General features: G+C 41.5%; 3 protein-coding genes across 3 annotated transcripts; 1 reads left to right on the top strand and 2 right to left on the bottom strand.

Moving 5' to 3' along the window:
- Positions 1 to 2,811: 2,811 nt before the first annotated feature.
- On the bottom strand, positions 2,812 to 4,620 carry LOC139756999 (uncharacterized). The gene is made up of 2 exons (XM_071676948.1): positions 4,505 to 4,620; positions 2,812 to 3,340 (listed from the first exon to the last, which is right to left on the bottom strand). The coding sequence occupies exon 2, from the start codon at positions 3,338 to 3,340 to the stop codon at positions 2,894 to 2,896; it is 447 nt and encodes a 148-aa protein (XP_071533049.1). The 5' UTR covers positions 4,505 to 4,620; the 3' UTR covers positions 2,812 to 2,893.
- A 4,343-nt stretch (positions 4,621 to 8,963) lies between these two features.
- LOC139756998 (uncharacterized) lies at positions 8,964 to 11,947 on the top strand. The gene is made up of 2 exons (XM_071676947.1): positions 8,964 to 9,063; positions 11,424 to 11,947. The coding sequence occupies exon 2, from the start codon at positions 11,424 to 11,426 to the stop codon at positions 11,895 to 11,897; it is 474 nt and encodes a 157-aa protein (XP_071533048.1). The 5' UTR covers positions 8,964 to 9,063; the 3' UTR covers positions 11,898 to 11,947.
- Positions 11,948 to 22,868: 10,921 nt separating this feature from the next.
- On the bottom strand, positions 22,869 to 24,503 carry LOC139757001 (uncharacterized). The gene is made up of 2 exons (XM_071676950.1): positions 24,389 to 24,503; positions 22,869 to 23,825 (listed from the first exon to the last, which is right to left on the bottom strand). The coding sequence occupies exon 2, from the start codon at positions 23,823 to 23,825 to the stop codon at positions 23,424 to 23,426; it is 402 nt and encodes a 133-aa protein (XP_071533051.1). The 5' UTR covers positions 24,389 to 24,503; the 3' UTR covers positions 22,869 to 23,423.
- Positions 24,504 to 25,611: the final 1,108 nt, after the last annotated feature.

Raw genomic sequence — 25,611 nt, 5'->3', positions numbered from 1 at the left:
AGTTCCCGTAACTCCTCAGCTGTGAGGGTGTTCTGAAGGTCTCTAGGCAACAGAGGTGTGTGGGAAAGTGCTGGTGTTCACGCAAAGACGGCACGTAAGGAGGAGGAGGAGGAGGAGGCGATCGAATGGAGTCTCCCATAGGCAGCAGATAATGTGTGTGTTGGGGTGAGTTTGTGGCGTGTCGAGTGGACGGCTGTGAGTGTAATATTACGGCCTGGAGTGTAAAGTCTCTACGTCGCCCGACCTCAAGTTATAGCACCTTATTGTACCCTAAGTTGCTTGTGGTAGATTAAGGTAGATTAATGTAGATTAGGGATTAATGTAGCATAATTTCTAAGTTGTGTCTCGTTTTGTTTTTGTTTTTTTTTTTTACTTTTTTGTTTAAGATAAACATCTTGTTCTTCGATTGTGTTGGTTGGTCTAAAGTTCATTGGAATTACAGCTTTCGCGCCGTAAAACAGGACACTGTGTGATCGCCCTGGGTCATCCCATCCTGGATGGGACATAACCATATTGGCGACCCTTGGCAAGATGGTGAACTTTCCACTATAAGTACGGAGGATCATGGATGTCAAGAAGTCTAGGTCAGTAGAGTGATGATGGTGAGGGCGTTCGCTGAGAGAGAGAGAGAGAAAAAAAAAATAGTCGCTGCTTGAGAAAGACCGTGATAGAGAACGGGATGAGTGTGCTGAATAATGGGTATCATTAAAGCTGCAGTTATGAGAATGGTGACTAGAGCACATCTGGTCACAGTGTAAGGACGTATGACCCCTGAATCACCCAAATTCCAGAAGTTAGACACAATACATTCCTATAACCTAAGATTTTAAAGGTATGCTGTATCACGGGTATGCTGTATCACAGGTATGCTGTATCACAAGTATGCTGTATCACAGGTATGCTGTATCACAAGTATGCTGTATCACAGGTATACTGTATCACAAGTATGCTGTATTACAAGTATGCTGTATCACAAGTATGCTATATCACAAGTATGCTGTATTACAAGTATGCTGTATCACAAGTATGCTATATCACAAGTATGCTGTATTACAAGTATGCTGTATCACGGGGTTTCAGGAGGGAAGCGTAGGCTATTTGTGTTCTTTGTTGACAGGATAGACATAGGAGACGTGTTGTTGTTGTTTGGGTGATGCAAAAGTAGCGGTCTATGACACCGTCGAGGTACTCTGGTAAGGACCTCACCAGTGGACGGGTAGCGACAGAATCTACGTTCGTGGTAGTCTGAGGAGGGATAGTCGGTCTTGTGACAAGGATAAGATAATCCTTTGGAGAAATGGATGAATCTAGACAACTGGAGAACGACATATGAGTGTGCGTCACATTCACTGTTGATCCAGCAGTTATACAACAGGTGTTCGAAGGAGAAAAGGACACAGATTGCATGTTGCTTAACGACGGTTTAGTTTGACTTTCGTATCTGTTTGAATCACCACTTCACTTTGAAGCAAGATAGGCCACTGGATGATTGCCCTGGGTAATTCAGTCTTTTCTAACACCACTTACGTAGCCATCGTACTTCGTAGTGACTCTTTAAAATCGTCTGCGTGAGATGTTTTCGAGATATTACATCAGCTGGGTTCCCGTTGTAAACGCATCACATAGGGAGAGAAAAAGAACGAGGCTTTAGTGTCACTCATTGGCTCTGAATAAGGTAGTGATGCATGTGTCACTCATGGCCGGAACACCAGCTCTAACAGTCGTGTTGAACTACCGTGAGAGCTGGCACGACCTGCCTCTCTGATCCCGGTATGATCATTGACAAATCGATCAAGTAGCCTCATCCAGGTCTTCGAGTCTTCGACGAACAGGTGTGGTACAACCAAAAGATATCATTACCCTTAAAGTAATCTCGTTATCTTTATGGACGTAGACATATTCTTGGCAGCAGTCCTTCAGCTGAAGTATAGATGGGTAAGACCTCTTTACATATTGTGTGTATTCGAGAAGAAGTGTAAGATTGAAACAAACGAACATATGACCAGAGACACAATGTTAAATTTGGAAATGGGGAAACTTTTGTCTTCTGTCATGTTAGAGTTTTGCTATGTGATGAACTACAGCAATTCACCTGCTTTCACCCCTAATGATTATGTTAAGAGAAGAATTGATGAATCTAATATCATAAGCTCCATACATGATAAAGATGCTTCACATGAACAGTTTTCCTCAGAGTTAATTTGGGTAAGGTTAAGGATCAGGTGTAACGAGCAAAAAAAAAAAAAAAAAAAAAAGAGTGGAGGATTTCTTTATCAAATCTGATCCAAGTCTTAATCTGTCACGTCAGATGAAAGCAAGAGCGATCACAGAACAAGTGGCAAGTTATACATCCTGCCATCTCCTCCCTCACTGCTAGCAACACCTGAGTTAGGACGGTCAGAGTACAAAGCTGTGTTGCAACAATAAAAGTCGTAACCAAGAAGATGTGTTTCTTTTTTCTTTCTTGCAGAGATATTGATCATCCTACAACCACTGGACACTGTATATGGGGATCCTCCGGCCTTGGGTATATGTTCCACTCTGCAACAGGAAAAGGATGGCCTTTTTTTGTGGGGGGTGAGTTCTTCGTCCATTGGCAATGATACATCCTTGCCAAAGGAGAATATATATATATATATATATATATATATATATATATATATATATATATATATATATATATATATATATATATATATATATATATATATATATATATATATATATATATATATATATATATTGCATGGGTAATAGTCTGTTCTGTATTTTGCATTTTAGTATTTTTTTGGATACATATACACACTGAAGTTGATTGCTCTTCGAGTTACTTTATTTCAGAAGAAAGAACAGAGAAAACAAGCTACTATAAAACTGTCTGTTGGTTGGTTGTTTAGCGCCTGCCGACGGGGATGGGAGTGTACTGTGGTGCTTTACAGACGTGCTCGCCAAGGCAGGTGTCATAGCAGCACTTGTCAGACCCGGCGCAGGAGTAGTCGTTGGAGCACGTCTGTGGGCCGCCAAAGTTCCTGACCGGAGGGCAGTTCGGGCGTACTGGTGGGCACCTGCCGGGCTTCGTTCCCACGGGACCAGAGGGATTGGAGGCGTTTTCACAGCAGTAGGCCTGGCCCTGGGGAGTCCTGCACCAGTAGCGGCAGCTGGAGCCCTGGCCAGGTAGATTGTCGGGGTAAATACCGGGCGCCTCGGGGAAACCACCGTGGACACCGGGCACGCCCGCAACAACGCCCCCTCCTCCACCGAAGAAGCGAGTATCTTTCTTGTCGTCATCTTGACCCAGCGCCAGGCCCAACACCACACACAACAACACAAGCTTCATCATCTGCAACACAATATGGACCATTGATAAAGGGATATCTGCTTGGTATCTAACACCACTGAGTTAACTAAGGATTGATACAAGGAAATTTAAAAGAATTCAAACAGTAGAGGACCACTTTTAAAGGTTTCTTAGTCGATGGAAGAGATCATAAACTCAGTGTAGTAAAGGTATATATATATCTATAGTTCTACTGAGGTTTTTGTGGCTACATTCATTGATTAAGTGCCATTAGGTCATCTCCCTGCTAGTCTTCGTCGTGACAGTTTACATTGCAGCTAGAGATGTTGTGGGTAGAGTATTGGATGGTCATGATAATGAGCCTCCTAACACAGCACATCATAGGAAAATGAACTATCGATATTGAGTGAGAAATAGTGTTGATTCCTGTTGGAATCTAAGTTCGTCTCTATTAGATATTCTAAGATATATCATAGTCCCTATGGAAATAATTTAGAATTTCTACTAGATATTGCTGAACCACGACTTGTCTCGTTCCAACCAACGTTTTAGAAGTAATCTTTTCTAAATTTTATGAAGGGATGGTTAGTATTATAGGATTGTCAGCTTCGTTGTCTTCCAGTACTCCTGAAAACATTTGCGTAAAGAAGGAACTCAGAACTAAAGAACGTTTTCTTATCAATATAGTTATTACAATAATACAGCAAGAGTATACCATCATAGCTTTAAATAATGATCCTGTTTCAGTCCCAGTCATCAGAGAGAAGAATCTAGTTGCATGAAGAGAGAATATACATATACATGGAGGACGGGGATGTTGTGTTGGAAGCGAGCAACACTGAAACAGGAAAGAGCAAATCAAGTGGACGATACAAGGAACAAGACAGAAAGATGCAGAGAAATAATTGTGTAAGAATACAATTTTGGGTAACTGGACCAATGTAAGCTAAGAAACTATAACGTAGAAATTATTTAAAAAGCAAACAAGAAAACAATATTTCATGGTAGAAAAGAAAGGCCGAAAGATAATGTCCAAAGAGCATTAACATGTACCCAGTATGTCCTGTGAAGATGTATATATCAGGTGTAATATTCTCAGACTTCCTGAAGGACCTCCAGCCAGCGAGTGAGTGAACTACGTCAAGACCTTCTTCCTTTGTGGAAGATTTCAAGAAGATATAAGATGACTGGAGTAGCGAGCCTTACCTTGGTTCTCTGTGAGTGTCTCCGTCTGAGGTTCTTGTGGTCCTGTGGCGTCTGTGTCGTGTGGAGGTCCTTATGTACGTGGCTTAGGCTCCTCTACCCATCCATACAACATGACTGCCAAAAGCACAACTGTGCACATTACTTACCATTATTAACTCTGTTCTCAATATACGTACATTATCAGAAATACATGAAAATATACGTTCATGCACTCGACTATGTTCTGGAATTATCTAAGCAACACCTGAGGCATTGTATAGATACGCGTCCATAGAATACGTGTGTATGGCAACTAGAGCCACCACGTAACTCCACGGTTACTGCTGAGTAATCAAAGAAACGACGAAAGAAAATGAGGGTAAGTCCCTAGGAATTCAAGGGTTGGTGGCAATCTTCCGGGAAGAATATGATATATTACGGTCGGTGTTAAACATTTTTTCCTCTCTCTCTCTCTCTCTCTCTCTCTCTCTCTCTCTCTCTCTCTCTCTCTCTCTCTCTCTCTCTCTCTCTCTCTCTCTCTCTCTCTCTCTCTCTCTCTCTCTCTCTCTCTTTTGTCTTGTTTGGCTGTTGTAGGTTTGTATGTTCTATGAAGTTGCTCGTTCATATGCACTTTGTTCGTATGTATATATATATATATATATATATATATATATATATATATATATATATATATATATATATATATATATATATATATATATATATTCTTTCTTTCATGCTATTCGCCATTTCCCGCATCAGCGAGGTAGCGTTAAGAACAGAGGACTGGGCCTTTGAGTGAAATCCTCACCTGGCCCCCTTCTCTGTCCCTCCCTTTGGAAAAAAAAAAAAAAGTAACTTATGCTGCTTTTCGTATTGATATTTCCAATCTTTACCAACGTGTGCAATGGACAAGATGATCAGTCTGGCCGGTAACTTGACCACCCAATCAAAGGGAATGATGGGAATTCAAGCACTGTTTGTGGAAGTCGATCACTAATATTCCAACATCCACGTCAGGGAGAGCTGGGTACCTCGAAGTGTCGCTGGTTCTGGTTATGTCAAGTAGAGTCCTCCACTCCAGGAACAGCGAAGATGGTCTGGAAAATACTGGAGGAAAAATAATCAGCAGAGAGTTTAAAGACAGAGAATATTTTAGCTGACAGGAGCGATTAAGCAAGAGACTGCTTGGCTCAGAAAGAGATCATGCGCAATGGTGTCCAGTACAGTTCGAGATGATGTGCAATGGTGTCCAGTACACTTCTAAAAGAGAATCATCTTAGCGGCCTGTGTGATTTTGGATTACTCGGTCTTTGGTGCCATTCTTCAAAGGAAATTCATCAAGAAGCTAGATTTCTAGGCTGGTACAAAAGAAAGAAATATTTACGTGTACCAAAAACTCATGAAATGAGAGACCAGAGCACTCATAAATCTACAAGGGGAGATGGCTTGCAGGAGATGGTTGATACTGGATGACTGGATGCATAAAAATATATACTGCTCGAGTCCAGACGTGACGCTGTGAGTGTCGACACACCCGAAACCGATCGTGCGTCATCTACTCAGTAATTGTCGGTGACTCTATCATTCGAGGTGAGACGAAGGAGATTCTGTGCTAGGAATCCTTCACGCCGGAGGAGGTCTGTGCCAGGAATCCTCCACGACGGAGGAGTTCTGTGCTAGGAACCCCTCACGACGGAGGAGGTCTGTGCCAGGAATCCTCCACGACGGAGGAGTTCTGTGCTAGGAACCCCTCACGACGGAGGAGATCTGTGCCAGGAATCCCTCACGACGGAGGAGGTCTGTGCCAGGAACCCCTCACGACGGAGGAGGTCTGTGCCAGGAACCCTTCGCGCCGTAAATGTGTTCGCTGTTCTGGAATCAGGGAAGGTAATGATCCTGACGCTGTAGAGGAAGATCTCTTGTGGTGCTCATATGAACACTACAGGCTTTCATGGCAATGTGGGAACCAGGGACGTGTTCATAGATCGGTCGGGAAAGCCTCTGGAGGTTAGGTGAGGAAAACATTGTTTGTAAAACAAATCTGACAAGATTATGATCGTTTTGATAACACCAGGAACGTTGTCAGTAAGGCGTCAGTCCTAACCATAGTTTACTGAGTTATTCATTGCCAAAGGAAGTTGTCAGCATTTTTTTTTCCAAGCGGTTGTTCTTAATAAGCATCTCAGAATGCTTGTGTGTTGCAATAAGTTCACGAACTCAACTCCCTCCTGCGGGTAAGAGGTCACTTATCCGTTACTGTATCCCTGGGTTAAAAACTCCTTGATGTGACGCGTCCCATATCATCTGAGAAGGCCCACAAGGTATTAGCGTGACACTAGATAGAAAAAAAAAACTTCGGCAGCGTTAGATTGTGAAACGATTCACAAGAGGATTCAAATACAAAACTGAGTTTCCCATTATAGTTTGCATATCTATCTTAACTAGACTTAGTTTATTATCTTTCTTTCCAATTTACTCAAATTAAGAGAATATATATATATATATATATATATATATATATATATATATATATATATATATATATATATATATATATATATATATATATCTTTCTTTCTTTCATACTATTCGCCATTTCCCGCATTAGCGAGGTAGCGTTAAGAACAGAGGACTGGGCCTCTGAGGGAATACCCTCACCAGGCCTCCCTCTCTGTTCCTTCCTTTGGAAAATTAAAAAAAAAAAAAAAAAAACGAGAGGGGAGGATTTCCAGCCACCCGCTCCCTCCTCTTTTAGTCGCCTTCTACGACACGCAGGGAACACGTGGGAAGTATTCTTTCTCCCCTATCCCCAGGGATAATATATATATATATATATATATATATATATATATATATATTATTTCATCATACTTTGTTGCTGTCTCCCGCGTTAGCGAGGTAGCGCAAGAAAACAGACGAAAGAATGGCCCAACCCACCCACATACACATGTATATACATACACGTCCACACACGCACACATACATACCTATACATTTCAACGTATACATATATATACATACACAGACATATACATATATACACATGTACATAATTCATACTTGCTGCCTTTATTCATCTCCGTCGCCACCCCCCGCACATGAAATGACAACCCCCTCTACCCCCGCACGTGCGCGAGGTACCGCTAGGAAAATACAACAAGGGCCACATTCGTTCACACTCAGTCTCTGGCTGTCATGTATAATGCACCGACACCACAGCTCCCTTTCCACAACCAGGACCAAAAAACTTTCCATGGTTTACCCCAGACGCTTCACATGCCCTGGCCCAATCCATTGACATCACGTCGACCTCGGTATACCACATCGTTCCAGTTCACTCTATTCCTTGCACGCCTTTCACCCTCCTGCATATTGAAGACCCGATCGCTCAAAATCTTTTTCCACTCCATCCTTCCACCTCCAATTTGGTCTCCCACTTCTCCTCGTTCCCTCCACCTCTGACACATATATCCTCTTGGTCAATCTTTCCTCACTCATTCTCTCCATGTGACCAAACCATTTCAAAGCACCCTCTTCTGCTCTCTCAACCACACTCTTTTTATTACCACACATTTCTCTTACCCTTTCATTACTTACTCGATCAAACCACCTCACACCACATATTGTCCTCAAGCATCTCATTTCCAGCACATCCACCCTCCTCCGCACAATCCTATCTATAGCCCACGCCTCGCAACTATATAACATTGTTGGAACCACTATTCTTTCAAACATACGCATTTTTCATTTCCGAGATTATGTTCTCGCCTTCCACAAATTCTTCAACGTTCCCAGAACTTCGCCCCCCTCCCACCCTGTGACACTTCCGTTTCCATGGTTCCATCCGTTGCCAAATCCACTCCCAGATATCTAAAAACACTTCACTTCCTCTAGTTTTTCTCCATATATATATATATATATATATATATATATATATATATATATATATATATATATATATATATATATATATATATATATATATATATATATATATATATATATATATATATATATATATTTATATATATATATATATATATATATATATATACGGTGAAGGTGAGAGAAGAGAGAGAGAGAGAGAGAGAGAGAGAGAGAGAGAGAGAGAGAGAGATCACAGGGATGGAAAATGTTTTTTTACCTACTGTACTATATCAAATTTTTTTATCCAAATGATGAAAGGATTGCACCGGCCCTGAAACCCAGGGGACCTCCCGCAATTGCCTATATTTTGTGATTCAGCAGTTATCAAAAAGTTGCCAAGTAAGTTTTGTTGCCATAAAAGTTCATTCCTATGGATGTATAGGTCTATAATGCCTCATATCTTCTCAAAATTTTCCTTTGACTTTGTAGAACACACTAATGATAACAAGAACATTTGTTTGTGCATGTTTTCTCATCATGAACATCAAGAACAGAGATGATGTTCGTAATAAAAGTGCACAGTGTGCTTTTGGCAGTTATGTTGTATGGATGGGTAGAGGAGCCTGAGCCACGTACATAAGGACCTCCACACGACACAGACGCCACAGGACCACAAGAACCTCAGACGGAGACACTCACAGAGAACCAAGGTAAGGCTCGCTACTCCAGTCATCTTATATCTTCTTGAAATCTTCAATAAAGGAAGAAAGTCTTGACGTAGTTCACTCGCTGCCAGGAGATCCTTCACGAATATTGAGAATATTACAACCAACATATTGGGTATACTCAGGGAGTATCAAGCTTCTTGGACCTTGTCTCTCAAGATTTCAATATCTAGCACACAATCTATGTTAGCTATTGCTATCTATTGGGTTTTACATTACTGTTTCTTAGCTTATCACGTTCTATATGTCCACAACTATATATCTAAAGGAGAGATCTCATCACATATCCCACATTCGGTTCTTGTCCGGGTTCTTGTCTCTTCCATGTGATCTGCTGTGACACCTTTTCTCTAACTGTCAAATGTAATGCACCGAACCCACAGCTCCCTATCCACATCCAGGCCCCACACACCTTTCTATGGTTTACCCCCAGACGTTTCATATGTCCTGGTTCAGCTCATTGATAGCACATCGACCCCAGGACACCACACAGCTTCACTCTATTCCGTTAACGCATTTCACCCTCCTGCTCGTTCAGGCACCGATCGCTTGAGATTTTTTTTCGCTTCATCGTTTCACCTCCAAATTGGTCTCCCGCTTCTCCTTCTTCCCTCCACTTCTGGTACATATAACCTCTTTGTAAACCTCTCTTAAAACATTCTCTCCTTTGTCTAAACCATTTCAACAAACCCTCTTCTACACTCTTAACCACAATCTTGTTATTACCACACATATCTCTCTTACCCTTTCATTACTTACTCGATCAAACCGCCTCACACCACATATTGTCCTCAAACATTTCATCTCCAACACATCCACTCTCCTCCGTACAACCCTACCTATAGTCCATGTCTCGCAACCATATAACATTGTTGGAACAACTATTCCCTCAAACATGCCCATTTTTGCTCTCTGAGACAACGTTCTCTCATTCCACACATTCTTCATCGCTCCTACAACCTTCGCCCCGTCCCCTATCCCCCATCCTATGACTCACTTTAGCTTCAATGGTTCCATTCGCTGCCAAGTCCACTTTCAGAAATCTAAAACACTTCACTTCCTCCAATTTTTCTCCATTCAAACTTACATCCCAATTACCTTGTCCGTACACCCTGCTGAACCTAATAACTTTGTTCTTATTCTCATTTACTCTCAACTTTCTCCTTTCACAACCTTTTCCAAAGTGTTACCAACTTCTGCAGTTTCTCTCTCGAATTGGCGCACAACAATTGACTCACTTCCTAGGCCCTCTCATCCCCAACAGACTGCATATTCGCCCCTCTCTCCAAAACTCCCGCATTTACCTCCCTAACCACCCTATCCATGAACATCACACACCCCTGCCGCAAACCGACCTTCACTGAAGGAAAATCACTCTTCTCTCTTCCTACTCGCACAATTTCCTTACATCCTTGACAAATCTCTCACTGTTTCTAGCAGCTAACCTACTACACTAAATATTCTTAAGACCTTCTACAAAGCATCTCTATCAACCCCACCATATGCCTTCTCCAGATCCATAAATGCTACATACAAATCCTTATGTTTTTCTAAGTATTTCTCAAACACATTCTTCAAAGGAAACAACTGATCCACACATCCTCTACCACTTCTGAAACCACACTGCTCCTCCCCAATCTGATACTCTGTACATGCCTTCACTCTCTCATTCAATACCCTCCCATATAATTTCCCAGGAATACTCAACAAATGTATGCCTCTGTAATTTGAACACTCACCTTTAACCCCTTTGTCTTTGTACGATGGTACTATTCATGCATTCCACCAATCCTCAGGCACTTCACCATAATCCGTACATACAATGAAGTGCGAAATGTTGAGAATTATACAACATAATTGATTAATCAAGAGTGAGTCTCTGAAACAACCGGATAAATAATTCCTTCTCTTTTTTTTTAATTCTGCAACAGAAAATGTGCCACTTGTCAATCTTTCTGCTTATTCAGTATTATGACAAATCATTTATTCCCCAACTTTACTTTAGATTCATTCTATTTGTCGAAACACTCTTCGACATGAACTATGTCATTATTTCTTTATACAACAACAACAAAGTTGGATCAGTAAATATTCTTGTTAAAAGTATTTACACAAGACCAGGTAGTAAGAGGGAGGCTGAGCCCCATTGTTTCTGGGTTTGATACCTACTTTTTCCAAGAGGAACCTCCCGGTGTCCTCTCTCACCTGCACCGTTGTAGTCGATGTTCTTTCTTGCTTCATACTTCCCAAGACTCTCGTCTCCCAACCATCATATGTCTGATAACTTTCACTGTGTTGGATATTAAGCACATGTTCCTCTATTAATGGTCTGTGTTGTGTTGCAGATGATGAAGCTTGTGTTGCTGTGTGTGGTGTTGGGCCTGGCGCTGGGTCAAGATGACGACAAGAAAGATACTCGCTTCTTCGGTGGAGGAGGGGGCGTTGTTGGGGGCGTGCCCGGTGTCCACGGTGGTGTCCACGGTGGTGTCCACGGTGGTGTCCACGGTGGTGTCCACGGTGTTTCCCCCGTGGTTGTACCTGGCCAGAGCTCCAGCTGCCGCTACTGGTGCAGGACTCCCCAGGGCCAGGCCTACTGCTGTGAAAACGCCTCCAAGCCCTCTGGTCCCGTGGGAACGAAGCCCGGCAGGTGCCCACCAGTACGCCCGAACTGCCCTCCGGTCAGGAACTTTGGCGGCCCACAGACGTGCTCCAACGACTACTCCTGCGCCGGGTCTGACAAGTGCTGCTATGACACCTGCCTTGGCGAGCACGTCTGTAAAGCACCACAGTACACTCCCATCCCCGTCGGCAGGCGCTAAACAACCAACCGTCAGACTAATTTGTTCTGAAATAAAGTAAATCAAATTCTGATGTATTTTCAGAATGTCCAAATTATTCTAATTTACAAAATGTATCACATGCTATTACCTACGCGATGATCAAGTAAGGTAACCATGGGGGCCCATAAGCCAAGGTTTGATTAAAACCCTTTAACATGAACATTAATGAACCAACTAGGCCAGTGGACTGTCAAGCATACTTTGACCACTGACTGTCCTGTAGGTTAAGGAAAGGCCGCAAATATTCTTGCCTTTAATATCTAAACCTAATAACTTTGGGTCGGGTCACATGATCATGGCAGTCTGTCCACAATAAACCCAGCTGTTCATCCACTCCTAGCAGTTGATCGATAAAATGGGTACCTGGTTCAGGCTAAGGGGCCCAGATGCAGATAGGGGTCTGTGGTTCGTTGCATTACACATGACAGCTAGAGACTGAATGTGAACAAATGTGTCCTCTTTTACTTTCTTTCCTTTTTTTTGTCTGTTTCCCCGGAAGTACCTCTCTTCCTACACGTACACATGCCTTACATCCTCGATAAAAACTTGTCACTGCTTCTAACAACTTGCCTCCCACACCATATATTCTTAATACCTTCCACAGGGCATCTATATCAACTTTATTATATGCCTTCTCCAGATCCATATATGCTACATACAAATCCATTTGCTTTTCCAAGTATTTCTCACATACATTCTTCAAAACAAACACCTGATCCACACATTCTCTACCACTTCTGAAACCACACTGCTCTTCCCCAGTCTGATGCTCTGTACATGCCTTCACCCTCTCAATCAATACCCTCCCATATAATTTACCAGGAATACTCAACAAACTTATACCTCTGTAATTTGAGCACTCACCTTTGTCCCCCTTGCCTTTGTACAACGGCACTATGCAAGCATTTCGCCAATCCTCAGGCACCTTACCATGAATCGTACATACATTAAATAGCCTTACCAACCAGTCAACAATACAGTCACCCCCTTTTTTAATAAATTCCACAGCAATACCATCCAAACCCGCTGCCTTGCCGGCTTTCATCTTCCGCAAAGCTTTTACTACCTCTTCTCTGTTTCCCAAATCATTCTCCCCAACCCTCTCACTTTGCACACCACCTCGACCAAAACACCCTATATCTGCCACTCTATCATCAAACACATTCAACAAACCTTCAAAATACTCACTCCATCTCCTTCTCACATCACCACTACTTGTTATCACCTCCCTATTAGCCCCCTTCACTGAAGTTCCCATTTGTTCCCATGTCTTACGAACTTTATTTACCTCCTTCCAAAACATCTTCTTATTCTCCCTAAAATTTAATGATACTCTCTCACCCCAACTCTCATTTGCCCTCTTTTTCACCTCTTGCACCTTTCTCTTGACCTTCTGCTTTTTTCTTTTATACATCTCCCACTCATTTGCATTATTTCCCTGCAGAAATCGTCCAAATGCCTCTCTCTTCTCTTTCACCAATAATCTTACTTCTTCATCCCACCACTCACTACCCTTTCTAATCTGCCCACCTCCCACGCTTCTCATGCCACAAGCATCTTTTGCGCAAGCCATCACTGTTTCCCTGAATACATCCCATTCCTCCCCCACTCCCCTTACCTCCTTTGTTCTCACCTTTTTCCATTCTGTACTCAGTCTCTCCTGGTACTTCCTCACACAATTCCCCTTCCCAGGCTCACTTACTCTCACCACTCTCTTCACCCCAACATTCTCTCTTCTTTTCTGAAAACCTCTACAAATCCTCACCTTCACCTCCACAAGATAATGATCAGACATCCCTCCAATTGGACCTCTCAGTACATTAACATCCAAAAGTCTCTCTTTCGCACGCCTATCAATTAACACGTAATCCAATAACGCTCTCTGGCCATCTCTCCTACTTACATATGTATACTTATGTATATCTCTCTTTTTAAACCATGTATTCCCAATCACCAGTCCTATTTCAGCACATAAATCTACAAGCTCTTCACCGTTTCCATTTACAACACTGAACACCCCATGTATACCAATTATTCCCTCAACTGCCACATTACTCACCTTTGCATTCAAATCACCCATCACTATAACCCGGTCTCGTGCATCAAAACCACTAACACACTCATTCAGCAGCTCCCAAAACACTTGCCTCTTATGATCTTTCTTCTCATGCCCAGGTGCATATGCACCAATAATCACCCATCTCTCTCCATCAACTTTCAGTTTTACCCATATCAATCTAGAGTTTACTTTCTTACACTCTATCCCATACTCCCACCACTCCTGTTTCAGGAGTAGTGCTACTCCTTCCCTTGCTCTTGTCCTCTCACTAACCCCTGACTTTACTCCCAAGACATTCCCAAACCACTTCTCTTTTACCCTTGAGCTTCGTTTCACTCAGAGCCAAAACATCCAGGTTCCTTTCCTCAAACATACTACCTATCTCTCCTTTTTTCTCATCTTGGTTACATCCATACATGTACATATATATATATATATATATATATATATATATATATATATATATATATATATATATATATATATATATATATATATATATATATATATATATATATATATATATATATATATATATATATATATATATATATATATATATATATATATATATATATATATATATATATGAATATATATATATATATATATATATATATATATATATATATATATATATATATATATATATATATATATATATATATATATATATATATATATATATATATATATATATATATATATATATATATATATATATATATATATATATATATATATATATATATATATATATATATATATATATATATATATATATATATACATATATATATATATATATATATATATATATATATATATATATATATATATATATATATATATATATATATATGTATTATCCCTGAGGATAGGGGAGAAAGAATACTTCCCACGTATTCCCTGCGTGTCGTAAAAGGCGACTAAAAGGGGAGGGAGCGGGGGGCTGGAAATCCTCCCCTCTCGTTTTTTTTTTTTTTTTTTTTTTTTTTTTTTTTCCAAGGGAAGGAACGGAGAATTGGGCCGGGTGAGGGTATTCCCTCAGAGGCCCAGTCCTCTGTTCTTAATGCTACCTCGCTAACGTGGGAAATGGCGAATAGTATAAAAGAAAAAGAAAGATATATATATAAATCTGTATACATATATATATATATATATATATATATATATATATATATATATATATATATATATATATATATATATATATATATATATATATATATATCTTTCTTTTTCTTTCAAACTATTCGCCATTTCCCGCGTTTGCAAGGTATATTTTTTCTTTAAACTTCTATGTTCTATCCGCAAATACTGTCTCATCATTCGGTTCTTTCATGCAGCAACTTCTATTATTCCTTTATATTATTTCTTTTTATCCTTGTTGGCAAGTTTCCTTTTTAATTACATGTTAATTCTTCTCTTCGTCCTATCCTTGCTTCTTTCGAAGAACTCTTCATCGAGTTCATCATCATCAAGGTGATCTAAAAAGTTAAAGGCTGTGATCAGTTCATCCCTCACTCTCCCCCTCAAACATTGTGGGCAAATCTAAGGCCCCGAACCTTTTCCCTGTAACTTAGCTCTCTTAATACCAGATCCGTCTCTTTTACCTTCCTCTGGATCTTGTCTCTTAGTTCTCCGTACTTGAGAAGTGTATTCTAGTCTATGCTTTATATAGGATACTGGAACTCTGTTGTAACATTTGTTAGCACACAGTTCGTCTCCTTATCTATTCTCCCAAAGTTGCAGACGTTGTCAGCTACCAAGCAGCCCGTTTCTGCTAGATGATATTCATATTGTGGCCTTCTTTCAGTGTGTCTTATCCATATCACTTAACATTTACTTGGGTTGAATGTTGTCAAACGCTTATCAGAGTAGCTTTAATGTTTTCTTAGTCTCCATGTGAGGTCATGCAATCCTCCGAGCTTTTCATGTCATCCAATACCTTAACATCATCCTAATACATGTAGTGTAAATGTCATTTGTGATTACTATGGTGTTTTGCTGGAAGAGAGCTTTGCATTCGTGTTGCCTCATCTTAACCTCGTATATGTGTTCTATGTCTTTTCTCCCATGCATGCAAACACACACACACACACACACACACACACACACAGTTATTGAACTTCAGCAACCATTCGACTGAAAATGCATAGTTGAGGCATTACAGATATCACAAAACTAAGAGGACGTGATTATAATTAGTTAACTAATCACTTGAGTTTAAGAGTGAGGTGGGGCTGGATGTTTCCAGACTTTGGATAAGCACTTGAGTGTGGTACATGCACATAGTCAGAATAGCAGATGTAGAGGAAATGTTTACTTTGGTTTATGCATTATGCACTTCGATGAACATTACGTCACGAATGCAGAGTCTGACATAACACATAGGCTAACTAAGAGAAAACTGCGCTGTTTACTTGCTTAGCCGTGCAGTTTGTTCATGGGTTGCTTATGACGTTCACAATGGTAGGCACAGAACTGCTCTTATATCTGTGTGAGCGAGCTCTAATTGGCACAAAACGATTGTGGTGACGAACTGCTGCCCATGGGGGTGGGGACGTCTAGGGATAGGAGGTCTTGGTGACGGGGTTATGTGTGTGTTAGTCACATCTAGTTTTGGAGCTTGATACAGTTTTGGTGTACGCAATCAAACATAAAATGTTAGTCGAATATCTTTATTCTAGAGGATAAGTACAGTTTGATGACAGAGTGGGTAGCGGACTCAGAAGTGATACTCTGGTGGTTTACAGACGTGCTCGCCAAGGCAGGTGTCATAGCAGCACTTGTCAGACCCGGCGCAGGAGTAGTCGTTGGAGCACGTCTGTGGGCCGCCAAAGTTCCTAGTTGGCGGACACTCGAGGCGCACAACTGGGCACGCGCCGGGCTTCTTTCCCACGGGACCAGGGGGCTTGGAGGCGTTTTCACAGCAGTAGGCCTGGCCCTGGGGCGTCCTGCACCAGTAGCGGCAGTTGGAGCCCTGGCCAGGCACGCCAACGGGTACGCCCCCATGCACACCATCATGTAAGTCGTCGAGTAAGCCCCCAGCAATACTCAACGCCTGACCGAGAAATCGAGTGTTTCCGTCCTGTTGACCCAGCGCCAGGCCCAACACCACACACATCAACACAAGCTTCATCATCTGCAACACAACACGGACCATTAATAGAGGAACATGTGCTTATTATCCAACACAGTGAAAGTTATCAGACATATGATGGTAGGGAGACGAGAGTCTTGGGAAGTATGAAGCAAGAAACAACATCGACTACAACGGTGCAGGTGAGAGAGGACACCGGGAGGTTCCTCTTGGAAAAGGCAGATATTAAACCCAGAAACAATGGGGCTCAGCGTCCCTCTTACTACCTGGTCTTGTGTAAATACGTTTGACAAGAACATTTACTGTTGGTCACACAAAGAAAAAGATTTCTAAATAACAGTGAGCATTGTTTTCAAGAACTTAAGGAATGAATCTAGAAACAGCCGTTTTAACTTAACGTAAGATAGATTGAGAGGTTTGATGATTTGCATACATGGCACTGCTGAATTGATGTACGCTTTCGTCCAAGTGCTTCCGAGAAGCGTACTTCATAGAAGCTCACATAAACTTGAAGCTCTTTATCATAATATCACTTGGATAACAAGAATATTATGATGATAATTCGAGATTTTTCTTTCAAACTATTCGCCATTTCCCGCATCAGCGAGGTAGCGTTAAGAACAGAGGACTGGGCCTTTACCTGACCCAATTCTCTGTTCCTTGTTTTTTATTATCAATCTAAAACTTCAATTTTTCGGAGAATCTAATTGTAGTTATACACTTACAAATCATCTGTGAGTTTAGACATCATACAAATGGTTTTATCCCTGGGGACAGGGGAGAAAGAATACTTCCCACGTATTCCCTGCGTGTCGTAGAAGGCGACTAAAAGGGGAGGGAGCGTGGGGCTGGAAATCCTCCCCTCTCGTTTTTTTTTAATTATCCAAAAGAAGGAACAGAGAAGGAGGCCAGGTGAGGATATTCCCTCAGAGGCCCAGTCCTCTGTTCTTAACGCTACCTTGCTAACGCGGGAAATGGCGAATAGTTTGAAAGAAAAAGAAAGACAAATGGTTTCTGCTAGATTTATACTGAGTCTTTCTGTTTTCTATCTGTTTATAAAAAACCATCAGGTTATCTCCATGCTTCATGACAGTTTACATTGTAGCTAGAGATGTTGCGGAAAGAGTAGTGGATGGTCATGATAATGAGCCTCCTAACTTAGCAGATCATGGGAAAATGAACTGCTGATGTACTTAGACTTATATGACCTTCCGTTGACACTAGAAATATACGTCTAAGAAAAATTACTGAGTAAGAAATAGTCTTGCTTTCTACTGGATATTCCAGAATACATTATATTACATTTGTGAATTTCTTAATTCTAAATACTGCTGATCCATTACTCCTAGTTTTTTGATCAACTTTACCACTGTTGTCAGGGAATAAAGGCATAGAACTTCGAGGCTGCAAGTTTTCTGCATCTTCCGTTGCCAGATATTAGAAATTAGAATCAGAATGTATTAGAATAGAATGATGTAAGTACGTGGAAGGAAGGATTTCTAAAGGGCCCTAGTTAGAGCATGCATCTTTAGTCTCAAGCACCAGTGGAGTAGCGAGATTAATTTGTCTGCAAAAGTCAAAAAGACAGAAAGTTAAGATTATCTGATGTAAGAAAGCTCATCTACAGGATAGGGTGACAGGCATAGGCTTGTCCACTTTCGAAGGCAGAAGGACAAAGGAAAACATCGCTCCAATGCTCAAGTTTCGAGATTCGTTGTTGTTGCTGCTGAGGAGCTATGGAATAGGAAGGAAGAGAGCAACTGCAGGAGCTACGAAACCAGTCCGAAAGATGTGGAGAAATTAATTTGTAGAAATAAAGTAGTAAGTGAATGGAACATACCAAGCCAAGAACCAGTGACGTAGAAACCATCAAAAGGCAAACAACATAGAAGAAAAAAAAGATTATTTGATAGTAAAGAAAGCTTGAGAAATAAGGTCCAAAGAGCTTGAAGCCCCACCATTATAGCATAATGTCCTGTGAAAATGAATATTTTCGATGTGTTACTTTCGGGAATACAAAAGGATCTCCAGCCAGCGAGTGAGTGAACTACGTCAAGACTTTCTTCCTTTATGGAAGATTTCAAGAAGATATAAGATGACTGGAGTAGCGAGCCTTACCTTGGTTCTCTGTGAGTGTCTCCGTCTGAGGTTCTTGAAGTCCTGTGGCGTCTGTGTCGTGTGGAGGTCCTTATGTACGTGGCTCAGGCTCCTCTACCCACCATACAACATAACTGCCAATAGTAGACTTGTGCAAGTCAACCACCAATTTTAACTACGTTCTCACCATACATTCTTAGATGATCTAAGTATGCAAATATGTTCATGGACCTGAGTATATTTTAAAAAGAAAGGGATATCTGAGCAAGACACGAAGCTTTGTGTTGATATATACGTCCATAGGAAGGAGAGGGTATGGCAACTGAACCCATCCGGTAACTTTGAGAACTCCTTTTGAATCACAATATCGCTGACGTTAGCGGGAAGTTCCTGGGGACTTTAAGGATAGATGGCAAGCCTTCCGGAAACTCTTGTTTTGCAATTGGTAATGAACATTTAATCTCTCTCTCTCTCTCTCTCTCTCTCTCTCTCTCTCTCTCTCTCTCTCTCTCTCTCTCTCTCTCTCTCTCTCTCTCTCTCTCTCTCTCTCTCTCTCTCTCTCTCTCTCTCTCTCTCTCTCTCTCTCTCTCTCTCTCTCTCTCTCTCTCCTGCTATATGTACGTCAGGGAGACCTGGCTGGTTCCAAGTGATGTTGATCCTGGTGTGTGTGTGTGTGTGTGTGTGATTAATATTCCAATGGTTCCATTAAGTGAAGTCCTTCGCTGTAGAAATAAGCAGTTCGGTCTGCAGAATACTTGAGAAAATACTCAGGAATAAAAAAAGACAAAAGAGATATTTTGTCTGGCATGAACTACTTCAAAGAGAAATAACTTGGTTTAAGGAAGAAATCATGTGTAATGGCTTCCACCGAATTCACAGAAGAGAACCTAAGACTTCTCATAGATGAGGGACGGATAGGTGGACTGTGTATTTCTGAACTAACATGTTTTTAGTAACGTTCTCGTAGAAACCTGGTAAAGACGATATATATCCAGGGTTTCATAGGAGAATATCTACAACTGAAAAATCCCAAAATGATAGAGACTAAAACTTTGACTGTTATGGAGACCTGTTCATGCTGGGTGAGGGCAACAGAGATTGTGGTTTGAAGTGTAACATTTTGAGATTTATGCAAATGACTTGCCTGGAGATATCTAATCATACTTGATCATGTTTAACGATGAAGCAAAAGTATGAATTTAATGTGGATTAAGAGAGAGTGCAACATGTTTTAAAAATACCCTACTCACTATCACGCAGACTAATTGTTGATGATGTATAACTCCATCAAACGTATCGTAATATTGATAAGATCCTTCCAGGTTATGAGCAAAGCTTTCTTTTGATGTTGTATATGTCATCGTTCCTATGTACTGTTCTCTTTCTGCCTCAATCAGTGGATACAACAATATGATAAAGTTAGAGTAGGTGAAACAGACACGTGAGCTATTACTAAGCTAACCAGTATTTTTCTTACGATATCTTTCTTGATTCATTTGGAATCTAATGTTCCATAATCTATTGACATATTCTGTTCACCCTACTCCTTAGGGCCTCGTTAATGATATCGGACGCGTCATATTGAGGAAGTCAAACTCCATGGACGAGTAACAGTGTTGCATTTTGTGTGTTACGTATGGAACTTTATAGCAAATGATTTCCTATAGCACGATGACTGCATATCCTCGTATGTGCATTATCTATCATCCCAGTGTTCTAGACGTTCCTAAGCAGTGTGTGGTCAGTATGAGAAAGTCTATCTTTTTTTTTTTTCGTTAATGACAGACGCATAACGTCATACCACGAGTCAGTATAGTCTAGCTAGAAATCTATTGTTTTGATTATCTTCGGTTTAGCGGAAAGTTTGTCTTGAACTTCACTGTATGTTAGTGACTCGATCACAAACACACACGAGGTTTCCCTGGGTCGCTTTGGACGACAAAGCTCAAAAGATCACATTAATATCATCATCAAATCTCCCATACATTCTTCGTCATCGCGTTACAGTTGGAAGGTCCTGTAACTGAAGTCAAGAACCTCTGCACAACTTTGCGATCTTCCCAAATGGTCTTCGTTATGTACTGCACAACTTGGACTACTAGGGAAGATGAGGTGCAGGCCATGTAAGATCTCCCCGCTCCCTTTACATCACCGAGTCTCCCTAGTCTCTCCAGGTCATATTGATCTCATGCGACTTGTCACGATGAAGGAGCTTTGGCACCATCTACCCCACCGTCAGCTACTACCACTGTGGGCCTCTACACTCACAGAGTATTAGACGAACGCATCGCGCTACATGAAGGACCAGATCAATATTTTAAAGGTGTTACGTAGAGTAGAAGTTAAGAAATTGGATTCTCCGGATGTTAGAATCCCTTCCCACTTATACTGTTAGGTCACACACACACACACACACACAGAGTTCACAAACATATGTCAAAATGTAACACAGTTTAAAGGTATACTCTGACGAACCTATGGGCAATTCTAACAGGCAGCCGCCGTTTGTAAGGTATAAGAGAGCATTACGTGCATGTGTGTGTGAGTGTGTTCTTAGATTCACCAGCAGTAAACTGTCAGTAGAAGATTAACTGATTAGGCTACGGGAATCAGAGGGAAGGGTTTTGAGGGATTGTATTTCTGCGGTGGAAGACACTATAGCCCCATGTAACATGGCGGGGGGTGAAGATTTTAGCATGCAAAGAGATATCTAGGAGAGACATTACAGGAATGAGGAATGGTCTTGAGCCATTCACGGATCATAATCTTCATGAAATTTCACCGTATGTGTTGAACATGTGTGCAGATACCGTTTAAGACGTCATTGAAGAAACGTAAAATGTCTTGGGAGTAGAGCATCGACAAATGTCGTACGTTTCTGGCTATGGAAGAGAACCACAGACCAGTCTTCTTGAAGAGAGTGAGCAGTGAGAGTGTGGGAAAGATCATCAAAAAGGAAACTTAGGATTTTCTATAATGTATATTTTACTCAAGTCAGAGACAAGACGGTTTTTAAAAAGGGAGGTTATTTGTAAAGTGTCTCTTGGATGCCTACAAGGGAGAACTGTTTGCGTCTGCCCTGCCAGAGAGCATTGGACACTGTGCCACACGAGAAGCTGTTCAAGAAGTCGGATCACCGGGCAGGCAGGAATAAGATAGAGATTCCTCTGATGGACGGAAGATTATCTTAGTGGCAGGGAACACAGGATGTGTGTCTGAAGGAGCCTTCTCGAGCATAATCCTGTTCTGGGAACTTTACTCCTCTTCATCCACGTCAGTAACTTAACAGAAGTATAGACTCCGCCTGAATATATATGCAGATGATGCAGAGGTCATGAAGGAAGGGAAAAGTAACGAAGATTGCTTCAACCTGAAAGGAACTTTGACAGACTCGAAAGTTGGTGTGATTTGTGTGTGTGTGTGTGTGTGTGTGTGTGTGTGTGTGTGTGTGTGTGTGTGTGTGTGTAATGAAGAAATCAATACTTAAAGAATGAATTATTGACACTTAGGCAGCCATTCAACTGACATAATGCTGAGCCAGGGGCTCGGGTCATACTAGTGACTAGTTAATTAATCACTAAAGACTTTATGATCAGGGAAGGGACTAGGTACTTCTACGTTTTGGATATGCACGTGAGTGACGAACATCTACATAGGTTATGTGAGGTTGTAGAAAGGAAATTCCATGGTTTATACATTATTCATTTAGTGATCAGTTGAACATTACGTGATAAAAGGTTACACATGGGTTTACCTGCAGTCATACTGAGGTTGATACACATTGGTGAACATCAAGTGATGACTAGTTTCAACCTAGCTGAGTTACAGTAATACAGCAGTTGGCGTACAAATCACTCAGCTAAACTAAGCTATATTGCTTGTTTAGCTGAGCGCTTGTTCATAGCATTTACAACAGAAGTTATAGGACTGTTCTTGTATCTGTCTCTACAAGCGCAGGGTGACTCTAATGACGGGCGTCGGGCGGGAGGAGGTGAGGTGACAAGGGTGACATGGTGAGGACCAGGCCGGTGTTCTCACACTCCACAGCACTGGGGATGTGCTCTAGGAGTCGTGTGTGTGTGTGTGTGTGTGTGTGTGTGTGTGTGTGTGTGTGTGTTTAATGCACAGCCATTTGTACTGAAGCTTGTGGTTTATTTATACATTCATGATATTTTTACTCTAATATACGTGTTAGTTTATATCTTTTATTCTAACAAATGAGTACAGTCTGATGATAGGGTGATCAGCGGCCACCGAAGGGAAACTCTACTGGTTTACAGACGCGCTCGCCGAGGCAAGTGTCATAGCAGCACTTGTCGGACCCGGCGCAGGTGTAGTCGTTGAAGCACGTCTGGGGGCCGTCAAATAACCTCGTCGGGGGGCACTCGAGGCGCACTATTGGGCAGCTGCCGGGCTTCCCTCCGTCGGGTATAGGGGGAGGAGGACCATTGTCGCAGCACCCGTATTCGCCGTGAGGCTGCTTGCACCAGTAGCGGCATCCGGAGCTTGGGTTGTGGGGGCCAGTATGTCCACCTACGTGGAGACCAAGACCGCCGTTAAACCCATGTCCAAAGAGTCGAGTGTTGCCGTCATCTTGACCCAGCGCCAGGCCCAACACCACACACAGCGACACAAGCTTCAGCATCTGGAACACAACAAGGACCATTACTAGAGGGATAACTGCATACCATCGAACACAGACACCTAAGATCTCGTATGTCGGGGTAAAGGGATTCTGGGAGATATCAAGTACATAGCTTCCATCACACAAGCACAAGGGAAAGAGAATGACACTGCGCGGCTTCCCATCAAGAAATCACATACTCATCCCAGAAACAATGGGTCAGTGCTTCATTATAATTGGCAATAGTATATCCTGATTATATATATATATATATATATATATATATATATATATATATATATATATATATATATATATATATATATATATATATATATATATATATATATATATATATATATATTCCTATGAGTCCACGGGGAAAACGGGGAAAATGAAACACGAAAAGTTCCCAAGTGCACTTTCGTGTAATAATCAAATCATCAGGGGAGACAGAAGAGAGAAATATAAGTCAGTTGATATACATCGAAGAGACGAAGCAAGGACCTTGCCGTTCCTTGTCTGCTGTCGCTAACACGGACAAGATCAAAGAGAAAATGTAAATACACATGAATATACCTCACCTTGGTTCTCTGTTTGGTCCTCCGTCTGATGGAGCAGAGGTATTGTAGAGTGGGTAGCGTCCTGTGGCCCTATATATATGTGTGTGTGTCTTAGGGCCATCCACGCCCATACACCATACGGACCAATGGCAAGCTGTAGTGGTAACTTGACGTCAACCTAGATACCACTTTCTCTAAATATTTCTTGTTTATTTCTTGAAATATTAGTACTTAAAGGATACTTTTATTTGCCATGAGTATACTGGAGTCTGATCAATGTGTCATCAAGACATTTTCACGCAAAATACGAAAAAGTGTAAAGATATACGTCTATATGGAGGAAGGTGTATGGCAACTGAACCCGCCTGGTAGGTATGGGTACCACGCAGATGACGGTAATAGGAAGCCCCCTTGGGATCAAGTCCTGGTGAAATTTTGGGGAAGTACTGCAGTTCACATTACTACCCTCTCTCTCTCTCTCTCTCTCCATATATTTTCCTCTTAGTACTTATCTCTCGCTGGAAGTTGCCGGGAACATGAGCGTCAGTATGATCCGTACTTTAATCTCCTCTCATCAGTATGGTAACACAGTAATTCGTCGACTGTTTATGAGAGCCAAACACATCTCGTCACAGACATGTCTGGTAGGCCTGGGTAGTTGCAGGTGTGGCAGGTCGTGTTGTGTGTGACCAGTGTTGCAGCGATCACATTAGGCAAAGAGACCATCACTGTAGAAACCGGACATCTAGGACTAGTTATTCACTGCCAGATAGTATTCACTGTAAGACATTATTCACGGCCAGCGGTATTTCAGAAGAAGTATTTCAAAAGAAGATGCTCCCATTACTAATATTCCCGGGACCTCACACACACACACACACACACACACACACACACACACACACACACACACACCTCTTATCCTCCTACCCCCGTATGCTATATACACCGTTCAGGATGTGTTACGAGAATACGATGAATGTATCAGTATGTCGATGCTCTCTGTTCCCACTGGTGTCCTGGTTCGACAGCTCTGGGGCTAGGATAACCAGACCCCCGCCCCTTCCCCCGGATAATCAATATCCCGTAGGTAAAGCTCAGTGAGAACTGACGACTGAGAGGTATGCAGATCTACCAACTGAGAAAAGGCTCTTTGATAAAGTATTCTGATATGTTTTCTGCTGGAGGACTTCGTCATGGGACATTATCAGGTAAGTAAGGTAAGGTAAGAAAGGTTGTCTTGT

Source organism: Panulirus ornatus, chromosome 24 (genome assembly GCF_036320965.1).
Source record: "Panulirus ornatus isolate Po-2019 chromosome 24, ASM3632096v1, whole genome shotgun sequence".
NCBI lineage: Eukaryota > Metazoa > Arthropoda > Malacostraca > Decapoda > Palinuridae > Panulirus > Panulirus ornatus.
The sequence above is the reverse complement of the archived record's forward strand: the minus strand, read 5'-3'. Positions and strand labels throughout refer to the sequence as shown.